The sequence below is a fragment of the Candoia aspera genome, chromosome 1 (assembly GCF_035149785.1).
Source record: "Candoia aspera isolate rCanAsp1 chromosome 1, rCanAsp1.hap2, whole genome shotgun sequence".
Classification (NCBI taxonomy): Eukaryota; Metazoa; Chordata; class Lepidosauria; order Squamata; family Boidae; genus Candoia; species Candoia aspera.
In genome coordinates, this window is record NC_086153.1 from 115,531,083 (window position 1) to 115,543,795 (window position 12,713).

General features: G+C 36.6%; 1 protein-coding gene across 2 annotated transcripts in view; it reads left to right on the forward strand.

Annotated features, from left to right (window-relative positions):
• RNGTT (RNA guanylyltransferase and 5'-phosphatase) overlaps window positions 1-12,713 on the forward strand; it is a 143,988-nt gene that overhangs the window by 50,312 nt on the left and 80,963 nt on the right. For both annotated transcript variants that reach the window (XM_063312263.1, XM_063312254.1), the window contains exons 9-10: window positions 6,124-6,259; window positions 8,879-8,950. In XM_063312263.1, coding sequence (XP_063168333.1) covers window positions 6,124-6,259; window positions 8,879-8,950 — 208 coding nt within the window. The remainder of the gene's footprint in view (window positions 1-6,123; window positions 6,260-8,878; window positions 8,951-12,713) is intronic.

The window sequence follows — 12,713 nt, forward strand, 5'->3', positions numbered from 1 at the left end:
TCTGTGAACCTTCTAATCGGCCCTGCCTTGAGCGGCTGGCCGTCAATGGTCTCCACTTCTATGGGACGTGGTAATTCTATGGTCGGGATGTTGAGGTCTTGTGCAGTCTGTTCATCAATAAAATTGGTGGAAGCTCCGGAATCCACGAGGGCCTCTAGCTTGACCTGGTGCTCTGGGTTTACGTGCATTATGACTGGTAAGTAGTAAAAGGATTGCCTGGAATCCTTGGAATGAGCCCTTCTTAATTGATTGATGGTCTCCCTGCTGAGCTCTGTGGAGGGAGACCGAGGGAGTTTCCCTGGTTGGAAGTAGAGGCGGAGGTGGCTCTTGGTTCTGCTGCTTGCCCTGGGGCTCTTACGGAATTTGCTTGGCTTCTTGCTGGGCAAGCTCTCACCATGTGCCCCTGGACTCCGCAGTAGAAACAGAGGGCTCTCTCTCTCCTTCTCTGTCTCTCAGCCTCGGATATAAGCCTCCTGCTCGCCCCGATCTGCATCAGCTCCTCTGGTCCTGAGTAAAGAGATGCTGCGGAGAGAGCTGGAAATCATGGAAGTGCTCTGAGGCCCCTGTTTCTCCCCGGCTGCATCTGTCTGAGCTCTTCTAGCCTGGCGTCTATGACCACAGACAGTTGATATAAACCTTCTAGGGTAGCTGGTGTTCCCTGGTGCACTAATTCATTCTTAATTTCTTCATCCAGCCCCTGTTTAAATTGGTCTTTTAATGCACTCTCATTCCAGTCCAGATCTCCTGCTAACAGCTTGAAATCAGCAATGTAGATTCCCACCCACTTGTTGCCTTGCTTGAGCTTCTGAATTTCCCGGCTGGCAGTGACCTCTCTGATCGGGTCATCAAAGTGTGCTCGGAACCCTGCCAGAAAATTCTGGTAGTCATTGAGAATTGGGTCATTGTTCTCCACCATGGGAATAGCCCATTTGGCTGCTGGTCCCTTTAGCAGACTTAGGATGAAGGTGACTCTGGTTCTGTCTGTGGGAAACTCTGCCGGGCTGCTGTCGAAAAACATTGTGCACTGTGTGAGAAAAGTTATCAACTGTCCTGCTTCTCCTCCAAACTTCTCTGGTAGACTGCCCTGGGATCTCAAGTCTACTGGCGGAGCTGCTGCTGCTGCTGCTGGCACCGGTTGTGGGTTAATCAGAGCTGGTTGTTGTAACTGCTGTAGCATGGCTGCTTGTAATGTGTTGATCTGGAGATCTACTTGTTGTTGATGTTGTTGCAATGCTGCTGCCAGTTGTTGGATGGCCTGCCGAATTTCCTGGTTTTCCGAAGACATTTTCCCAAATGTCTCTTCCTTTTTTTTTGTTCCTCCCTCTTTCAGTGGGAGTCTTCAGTTTGTTAGGATTGATGTCCTAACAGCCAGGAACCATGCTGAGACAAGGAATAGGTCTCTAGTGTTTTATTACTGCTACATTAGACAGAAAATCCTAACAAACTGAAGAAGCGTGGGAAAAACCCAGACAGATAAACCCCAAAAGTTAAGGCGGGTCTGATCTGTGTCTCTTTGAATGGCTGCTTAACTCCTCAGTACTACGCATGCGTTTTCCACCCTGGATAGGGGCCCCCTCCTGCTCACCATCAGTGCTCATGACACATGCTGCTACATTCTGCACAGCTTTCAAGTAGTTTTCAAGGGCAGCCCCATGTAAAGCAGAATGCAATAATCCACAAGTAAGGAGTACCAAAGGATGGAGGGAATGAACACATCCTTGATGGTTCTTTAGACAGCTCAATAGCTGTCAGCCCTCCCAGGTAAACCAGACAGGAAACCCGACCACATGAACTACTTCTACATTAACAGAATCTTACAAGTCTGAAAGTACAAATCTCCTGCAATCCCTTTTCACTGCCTGCTAAGTTAGGGTGGATCCTTTCTAAGTTTCTTTCTCTGTCCGTTACTCAGTTGCGGGCTCCTCCCTTTTTATCTGATCATTCCCTAGGCAGCTTCTCTTCCCCCCATCTTCCAAGGTCATTCTCACATTCCATTACAGTAGCCTTTGATATAATTGACCATGGTATTTTTCTGGACTGCCTGCAAGGGTTGGGGATCCCACCCAGAGCAGAAAGAGTGCATATTTAAACTTTAAATTTTAACATATTGTATTAATTTAACAACCTGATGTAGTAATATTAAATGGATTGATTTCTCACATATAAATACTGCTTTTATAATCTTCTCTTCTAAGGAATTCAACTTACTATATATCTGTGTGGCAAATTAAAATGAATACAGGCAGTCCTCAACTTACAACCTTTTGTCTAGTGACCGTTCAAAGTTACAGTGGCACTGAAAAAAGTGACTTACGACTGGTCCTTGCACTTACGACCATCACAGTGTCCCTGCTGTCCCGTGATCGTGATTTGGGTGCTTGGCAACCATTACGCTTTTACAGTGGTTGCAGCCTCCTGCGGTCACTTGATTGCCATTTGTGACCTTCCCAGCCAGCTTCCGACAAGCAAAGTCAATGGGAAAGCTGGCAGGGAAGGTTGCAAATTGTGGTCAGTGATGTCTTGCTTAATGACTGTGGTGATTTGCTTAACAACCATGGCATAAAAGGTCATAAAATTGGGTGCAGCCATATGATGCCTCACTTAATGACCATACTGCTTAACAATGAATTTTCTAATCCCTCTTGTGATTGTAAGTCAAGAACTACCTATAATAATTTGGTGTAGGCTACATGCTGGGTTTAAAACAACAGTTGGAACCTTGGTTCTAAGACTTTAGCTATTCCCTTTCAATGGCATGCATATTAGAAAAATGTGTCTTACATGTAAATATGTGTTACGATTTTTCATGTAGGACATCTTGGATTTATATATCTTACTAAGCCATGAATAAACCACAACTTGATGAATTTATACATTTTGCTGAGGCAAAGCCAAGCAAGCTATATTATGGCTTAGTATGATTATGAACCCAGGTTTTGTTAGCCTGATGAACATTTACTCATGTTTGGAAATCTTCCAATTTCTATTCACATTATTAATATGCCTTTACAAATGTAGATGTTCTTGAGTTAATTTCTTTTGATGAGGATCTGAGAAAGTTTATTCACTGGTTTAGAATGAAATATACTAGGTATATATTACAAACAAAAAACCTGTTCCAAGCGTATCATATTTTAATAATTTTTTGATACTCTTCTGTTTGCAGTTAGATACCGTGTCTTAATTGTGAAATATATCCACTGCTTTTTAAACTAGCAAATAGATCCTTACCTTTTTGTTTTGAAATTATTTAAAATAATGCTAATATTTGGTTTTGATATTTTGGCTGATCTTAGGTAATGAACAGCAATTTGAAGAACCTACTTTCTAAATTTATACATCTTTAATTTAAAGATGAAATTTAATTACTTAAAATATAACCTTTTTTAGAAATCATAAATTTTATAAAACTATGTGTACTTCTGTAAATTTGCAGGAGTGCTGACCTGATTGTGTCTATTCCCAGTGTTTTGATTTATTTAGAAAATTAGGAAAGAGTAAATTACAGACATTCTAATAATTGGCTCACTCCGTTTCAGTCCTTTACAGGAATATGTACATTATCTCTCTCTGTTCATTACTGCTGGAACAACCTAGGGTATATATATAAATAGAATGAATGAATGAATGAATGAATGAATGAATGAATGAATGAATGGAATATTGTTCTACCAGCCCAAGGAGAAAAATTCATATTATTTAAATAAAAAGATGAAACATCAATTTAATTAAATCTGAAAACAGCTGCTGGTTTTTAGTATAAATGCATCCAGGTAAAAATGTATGCATATCCTGGTGTTTAATAAGTTATATGTATGCATTCTTGATAAATAGCAAGAATACTATCTGTTTTACTTTAAAAGCCTAATAAGCACTGGAAGGCTGATAATCATATTATAATTTCATGTTAGAAAGACAGAACCTACTGAAAACAGCACTGAATATTTACCCAAATATGGCAGTCCTAATAGTTCCCTTGTTCTTGTCCATATAATTTAGTGTGAGATGGGGCAGAAGTTAAAGTGGGAAGAAAGTTTTTAGGATTTTTAATCACATAAAAGATTTTCTTTAAAAGCAAGAAAGCCCAAAGAAGGATAATATTTAACATGCTATGAGTTCAGTACTACATACAAATTAAAATATAATGCATTAAAATTGTTTATGCTCAGGGCAGGCTGAATTTCTGAAATACTTAAATTTCTAATGAATAGAGTTTCAGGCTTTTTCCCAGTTGTACTTTTGAAATCACTAAACCTATAGAATCTTGTAGATTGATTTAGTAATGATTAAGGATGCTTCAGTCACCTAGCTATAGAAACAGTAAAATAATGTGATAGTAAAGTATAATAAGTGAAATATTTTTGATGTTGAATGAATTTTTGAGTTTTCTACAGGTAGTTTTTAAAAGAGTATCATGAATATTCATCATAAAATTAAGGTATATTCTATTGTGCATCAACTTACAAGTGGATATGTGAATATACTGTATGTCTGTCAAGATGATTTGCAGTTGAATTTCCTGGCAAGTATTTAGCTCTGAAGTTCGTGTTGTCTGTATATTATAAAACATGCACAGCATTCTAGGTGTTATACAGATGGGAAAATAATACAGATTTGCACAGATGCAGCCTAGGTGGCAAAGTGCCAAAAGATACAAATAAGTGAGGGAACAAACTACAACAACAACAACAACAACAACAAATCATTTGACAGATTGTTCCCAGTTACTTATATGTTTAATAATGAAGTAGAAGGGAGACAGTTCAGGAATGGGCTGTGCTGTCTCCCTCTATTGCAGTCTTTCTGTTTTCTTAGAGATGTACTTTCTAAAACTTATTTCTTCATTCATCCTTCTTTCATTTGGTTCCTCTTAATCTATTTCTATTTCTTAGATTTGTTACCTGCTACAATCAAATGACTATTTGAATATTATATTCTAGTTACAAAAGAAGCAATAGAAATAACTCTTTTATGATTTGCAAATATTTCCTTTTTTGAAAACTACAGACCAGATATATATTCAGTGGCTTAGGGAGAACAGTAGCAAATTATTCAGATGTTCTGAGCCAGTCCTCCAAAGTAGACATTTTTATTGTATCTTTAATATATATCTTGTATTTTACATCCAAATTTTAGCCCCTCTCCAAACAACAATTGTCATGAGTAAGGATGGCGAGCAGGGGGCTCCCATCCAGACTGTCAAGCGCATGCGTAGCACTGAGGAATTGGGCAGCCATTCAAAGAGACACAGATTGGGACCGCCTTAACCCTTGGGGTTTATATGTCTGGGTTTTTCCCACGCTTCTTCAGTTTGTTAGGATTCCTGTTATGTACTAGCAATAAAGCATTAGAGACCAGTTCCTTGTCTCAGCGTGTTTCCTGGTTGTTAGGACATCAATATTATAAAAAATCTCTCAAAATCTGTGTTTAAAGATAATTTCTGAAAATGTGTTAGTAAGCAGTGTCATCTGAAATAATTATTCCCCCCTTTCCCTTTCCTCCCCATTCATTTTCTGTATTTGCTTTCTAAATTTCATTCCAAAATAAATGTATCATTTCTGCTGAATTGTAATTTGGTCTGCAATATAAATATTTTTAAAGTGGCATTTTAACATAGCAAGATAACTATTCCTTTGGCTCAGAATAATACATAACATGCATACAAGTAACTGGACAAATCTGCTTTGCTATATTAAAGAGATTTGTTCCAATGATGTTATATATTAAGCATACATAAATATTTTTTTGAATTCCATATTTTTTCCAGTCTTGAGAGAGATAATTTGCAGCAAGCTATAGGCAGGTCTGCAATGAGCATGAAGATTTATGCTCTAGCTTTCATTGTGTTCCTGCTTGCTTAAAGAAGGTGTGTAGTGTATGATTTTCAGTTACGTATATCACTTTTGCCATAATGTAGGTTTCAAATGTAGCATGAAATTACATGAATAATATGTGACCCTAAAAACTACATATTCAAACTCAGCTTGAGTTGCCAGTGGCAGTTCTTGTTTCTTTTTGAAAAAAACGTTTGTCAAGTTAAGAATGATGAGATTTAACAACTATAGAATAAAAGATGTTACAAAGGCAATAGTGCTTTAATTGATGTTACTCTTTTTTTCTTAGGTATATGATGTTAATCAATGGCAAGAATGAAGTTTATATGATTGACAGAGATAACTCTGTGTTTCATGTGTCCAATCTGGAGTTTCCGTTTCGTAAAGATCCACGTGTGCATTTAGAAAATACTCTTTTGGATGGGGTAAGAGGTTCTCTCTGTACAATCATGCTTTCCTTAAATTCAATATTGGATTTTGCAGTGACTACTGTAATGGTAAAACTCAAATACTACCCTAGTAGGGCACAACATCCATTTCCTAGGGGTCACAAAATAGCCATTATAAATTGCTATTAACCAGATCTGTGTCCTTGGGATTGTTTTATTATGCTGTATCCACACTATAATAGTATTTCTGCTTCATTGCTTCCACTCCAAGTTCCAGAGTTGGAACTTGTCAGAGAACCATTATAAATGAGAAATTTTAGTCACTTCTTATCTTTGCTGGCATCATCATTCCATAGCTGAACAAATCTGGCTTTCATTTTAACCTGAGATTGTAGTGATCTTTGGTGAAATAGCAAGTAAATACATCAATAAACATTTTGAAGGGAATGTAATCCATTAGCTTTAAAATGACACTGAACTCTTAACTGTTCCTTATTTTGGATGCTTGAGAAGTGTAGAAGTGGAGAAAAGGCATAAGGACGAGAAGTCACCAATGTGATGATATACCGAGACATTCTTAGTGAACTTGCTTATCACTAAACAAATACAGATTACTTATATACACTAGGAATTTTCACTAATTTCACTATATTTTGACAAGGAAATAGGCCAAGAATGAAGGAGTGAATATAAACATAAATATCTATATTTTGATATAATACCTCTATCTTTCAGTTGTTTCACAAGCACAGAGCTTGTGGCCTAAACTTCGGGGAAATCTGCCCTTTATTTAAAACTGGACAGTATCCATCCAAGTTAAGATTTTACAAAGTTTTTATAAAGATTTTATATTTATACTTTTATTTAAGGAGTACTGTTTTTATTGTATTTTAATCTGTATTTAGTTTTAGTTTTGTTGTAAACTGCCCAGAGTCCCTCTTTTGAGGGAGATGGGCAGTGACAAAATTTGAAAAACAAACAAACAAACAAACAAACAAACAAGACATACTTAGTGTTCTTCACAATGCCTTTATCTCATCCTTGGACTTGCTAATGCCACAAAGTAAGTTTTCTTTATGCTACAAGTTGTGATAGATCATTATTAGTGAACCGTGTCTCTGCCATGTTACTCACCAGTGAAAAGGTTGAAATTGGTCCTGGGCAAGAGATCCTACTATATTTTTATTCCACTGTGGAATGTTTATTTAGCAAAAATACCCTACTGTTAGAGCAATGTGTATCTACAGATAATTTCTTGTGCTGATTTAACTCTTGAGTATTTTAGGCATGTTTGTTTATTTATTTGACTTATATTCCACCTTTCCTCCAGCAGCTCAAGGCAGTTTACATGAGCATCTTCCTTCATTTTGTCCCTACAGCAACAATGTGGTTAGATTGGTTGTGGAGAAAGAGAGAGAGACCTAAAGTCATCAGACAGACTTGGACGTGGTCCAATACCTTGATCATATACCATATGCTCTCTTTAATTAAATGAGTCATGATATATCTTTTAAAATCTTTAATCACCATCACTTTATATAGTTTCACACTTGGGTTTATGTAAACTGACAGGCAATAATGAGATCTCTTACCCAACCTATCTCTTTACTGCTATAGCTTTCAATCCAAAGATGCTCAATATCCCTTCTTTCTTATTTGCTGCCCTATCTCTTCCCAGGACCAATGGCTTCAATGCAGTGGGAGATGTTTTTCTTTCAGAAGTAAAGTGTTTCTTCATCTAAACCTAGAAGATAAAAAAAGACCAAAAGAGCAAATTAACAGACATATAAAAATAAATTAGAGGGTATATTAGCTGTTGCAGCACAGGTGTAAAAGTCTCAACAGGAGTCTTAGGCTTGAAAGACTTTTACTGTTTAATACTGGCCTGAATAAAAGTTTTTATTTAGTATATTCAAAACCAAATTCAAAGAAGGATTAGTTATAAATGCACGCTGATTAAAATACCAAGATGCTTATTGAAGATATCACTTCACAACTAAAACTAGTAGTTGTTCAGAATTCTTCATTGTCTGTTCAGAGACCCAAATAACTCAAGTGCAGTACCCCCCCGCCCAAATTAGTCATTTTTTTGTTAACAACACAATGGTGACAACAGAAGTCTTCATAGAGTCTCTTCTTGTTCTCAGTTATTGCACTTGAGCTCAGTAATGCTCCTATTACTTGTTTTTTTGATTTCATGCTAATAAAATCTATAAGGAGGATATGCTATTTAGATGAATATACAGTTGTAGCTTTGCTTCAGAATAACAGTATCTTGGTATAATCTTTATAGGTTCCGAGTTTCAGTTATTTTCTGCTAGGGTTTATAACAGAGGTTATAAATGGGTCTGCTTTTCAAAACGTAGACCCAAAATACTGATATTGGAAACTGTATCCTTGAAAATAAAAAGAAATGATAAAATTCCAAGAAAGCTGCTACATTTATCTTATATTTCTTGATTCCATTTTCCCCCCGCCCATCTTCCCACCCATCTCTGTCAGTTGCCTTCTTGATTTTGAGAAATGACAGAAATAAACAAAATCAACCACATTGAAAACAGTGCCCAGTATAATGTTTTAACTAAAATCAGTTGTTGAACTGTTGCCAAAGTTGTTGAATGAATATTTAAATATTATTTTGCTTTTCTTTTTCAGGAAATGATAATTGACAAGGTAAATGGTCAAGTTGTTCCTCGATACTTGATATATGACATAATAAAATTCAGTGTAAGTATATTATATTTTGGTTAACTCAATTGACTAAGGAACCTGTAGCTTTTAGAAGGGAGGACTATTTTTTAATAAATATAGATAAACCAAAGAAGTGCTCCTGGGCAGCACACAAGAATGCATGAAATGAAATAATATATCACACCAGTCAAATGACACGAAACATATAATAGACCGCCATATTTAGTGGTAATACATCTTTACAGTGGTTTGAATGAGTGAGCTATGCTAAGCTCTAAAGTTAGCCCAAGTTTTTCTGAAAGTTCTTGAAGAATTCTGTTTCAACAAAATCCTGATTTTTTTAAAAAGGTGGGGTGGGGTAGGAAACTGATGAGGAAGAGCTGCAGGTGTAACAGGACCTCATTTTTTAGGTAGACAGAATGTTTAGGGAACTTGGGAAATACAGTTAGCTTTACCTTATTGAACTGAGAGAGAACAGTAGGTTTTCTGAATGAACTTCCAGGCTTAGGTTTAGCATGCCTAGAATAGAAGAAGGAAAAACAAATCTTGGCTTACACACCTAAACTGTGCCAGTGTATTGCTCAAAATAAAGAAACAATTTGTTTCTTTATTTGGAGCCCATTGTTGTCTTTGCCTCCCATTGTTTTTCCTGCATACTTAGCTTTTAATTCAGTAAATTATTTTTTTTGATAAGTTGTTTGCTTCTTTGCTGAAGCATAGTTTTTCTTATAGTTGTGAAAGTTTCTACAAAAAGCTATGTAGAAGATATAAAACTATTGATAAGATGTTCTAGAAGTTGGTGGGCTGAAGATGCAGAAGGCTGATTTATTAAGCAAGGAAGGAAGGTCTGTGGTGGTAGGATAGACGTCATTAATAAGGAATATATACTCTCTGTGGTTGCAATCAGTAATGTTTGAGTCAAAGTATTTTAGATTGCTTTGAATTCAGTGGGAATCTCTAGAGGGACTTTACTAGGCAGCATTATGGTTCCAAATGAAGGACAGCTTCAGCCAATATGTTATCAGCAGAAGCAGAAGCAGAAGCAAGACTTTATTGGGAAAAGGCCATTAACAGTAGCCAAGCTGTAAAGATTTGTTAAAGTCAATAAACTGTCTTTATGCTATATATAAAGGTTTAATTGCAAAAAAATAGTTTAACTGTAATATTTGATTTGACAAGAAGTAACGTAGTTAGGCAGACAGCCAGTTTGGTCTAGTAAGGTGCCAAGCTAGAAACTGGGAGACTCTGAGTTCTAGTCATGCCTTAGACACAAAGCCAGTGGTGTGACTTTGAACCAGTCACTCTCTCTCAGCCCTAGGAAGCAGGCAAGGGCAACCCACTTGCAAAGATGCTGTCAAGAAAACTGAAGGGACTTGACCAGGCAGTCACCAGGAGTCTATAATGACTTGAAGGTGTACATGCATATGTACGTGCACACACGCACGTTACATGCTTGAATAACGGTGGACTTTGGGATTATTAGCTCCAACTTCTTATTTGACATTTATACAAGGTGGAGTTTTAAAACATAAGCTTTGTTCATTATGTCTAAACCTGGGAGAATTGTGGTTCATGTTTTATTTAGGAGGGTTAGGTTAGTTGATTTAGAGTTATATGAAAAGTAAACCATTAGCCCAAGTAGAATTCTACCTAATGACATGGGTCTTTCCCTCTTTATTTAAAAACAAAGAGATGTAAGATGCCAGGAAAGCAATACTATGGGAGACTTTTAAAGCGAAAAATATGTTGACAATACCAGAAAAACAGTTAAGGCCAGGCTGATCATTATCCTGCTGTGCTGTATTTGCAAATAGGGAAATGCTCACAATCTTCTTGCTGATAATAGGCAAGACTGTTTGCTACCCTCATAAGACAGCTGATATGAATGGAACAACCTTCCGCAAGACCAAGCTGCCTTCCCCCTTGCAGTAATGTTCTTCCTAGAAGATAAAAAGTGCCATTGCCAATGACTCTTGTCTCTGACTGACAACAGAAAGCAGCTTCCGCTTCGTAATAATGGAAAGATGAGATTAAAAGCTAGTCAAAACAACTGATCCAAGGATTTTGGAAGTTGGGGAGTACAACTCCTTTAGTGGTTCTTTAATGCTCTGAGAGAGGAAATAAAATGTACTGTTCAAAATGAGAACAGATTTTTTTTCAGACATGCTCTAAATGCAAATTGGATACTTCGATGTTAAATAATGGGAAGAAATGTAATTCTCTTTACAGGAGGTCAGACAAATTAATTTGGGGCATTCTGGCCTTAAAATCAAAGTCTGAGTTGATAATTTAGTCAGTCTGTGATGAACTAATTTACCCATTTCCTGGTCATTTCTACAATAGGTGTCAGAAAATTCAATTAGTTCCTTCATCTTAAAAAAAAAGCTTCAAAAATCTGAAACCCAAGTTTCTTAATGTAGATACAGTTAAGAAAAGAATTGTGAGGAAAGGAATTAGGATTTGGTTTATTCTTCAAAAGACTTACTTTGAAAAACATTAGAATACTAGTACTTATCTAACAGTATTTGTGTAGCTGTGGCATTTAAAAGTACTAAAGCTTTTATCTAGACTTGTATATCCAAATCTCTTAAGACAGATATATGATCATTCCGTTTCGTATTACAAGCGAGGTCCTTAAAGCCAGATCCTAGATATCCTCTTGTTAGGCATGTAGCCTGCACTCACAATCCATGTCATCTGGAGTAAGATAGTTTCTTGTCAAGTACAGTGATATTAACTCTACCTTTTCCTCTGCTAGATATACAGTAGAAAAAAATATTTGAGGGTAGAAGTCTGTGAAGAAAGGCTGGGTGTAAAACAGGGTTTTCCAGCATCTAAAGCAGCCTCTGATTAATACTGAAAATCTTCAAGAAACTGGAGAAGTCCAGGAAATTAAAGTAAAATCTATTCAGGAGCTTTTCTCTCTCTATAGAAATAGTTAAATACATGTAGCCAAGAATTTTTGCCAGGTTTCTGATCTGGGTTTTCTGGGTTGAGCTACTTCTTATTTTCTTTATTTCTCTGTACAAGTTACAGCATTGAGTGTTTGATTTGATTTTGAGATTCATTCATACAGCATACAATGATCATGAATATACAGAATTTCTTAAAAGAATCTTCTTGGAATCTGTAATGTTTTGATCTCATTCCTTTTGTTCTGTAATATTTTGGGCCACTGGGGAGAGGAAGGACTGATTTTAGCTAAAGTTGGCAACCCTAGTGGGAAAGCTAGGGATTTCACAGGTCTTTGTCTGTGTTATACTGTTTTTCCTGTCAATTTTTTTTTTTTTTTTGCTGGGGGAGAGCTCATAAAATTGGGGTTGTCTTCTGGGGAAATACAATAGGTGCCATTCCCTGAGAAGACATATTCTTCCCTAAATGGTTGGGTTTCTGTGCTGATGACTGACCAATGGTTCTGGCAGCTATTCTCAACCACAATTACAACTTGGCCTGAGGATAGCATTCTTGAGTTGCCCCCCCTGCCCTGCTTACATTGCTTGTGCCTGGTCTTTGTTGTATTGTGGGAATTGTGCCATTGACCATAAGGCTTATATCTGGTCTTCCCCATACAGTGTCCACCTTATGATCCTATAATCCCTGAGACTTTCCCAGGAATAATACTCTAAATATTTTATCTTTTTATGTTTCAGTATTATTTTGTTGCTAGTAAAGTATTAGTAGTTATTCCAAATGAACTGTAAAATTAAGCAAATACTTTAATTGAAAAGTGTTTAAAGTGATTGTGTTTCACATTTAAATTTAAGCTAAAATCTAATATCCTGCAAAATGATATACTGTG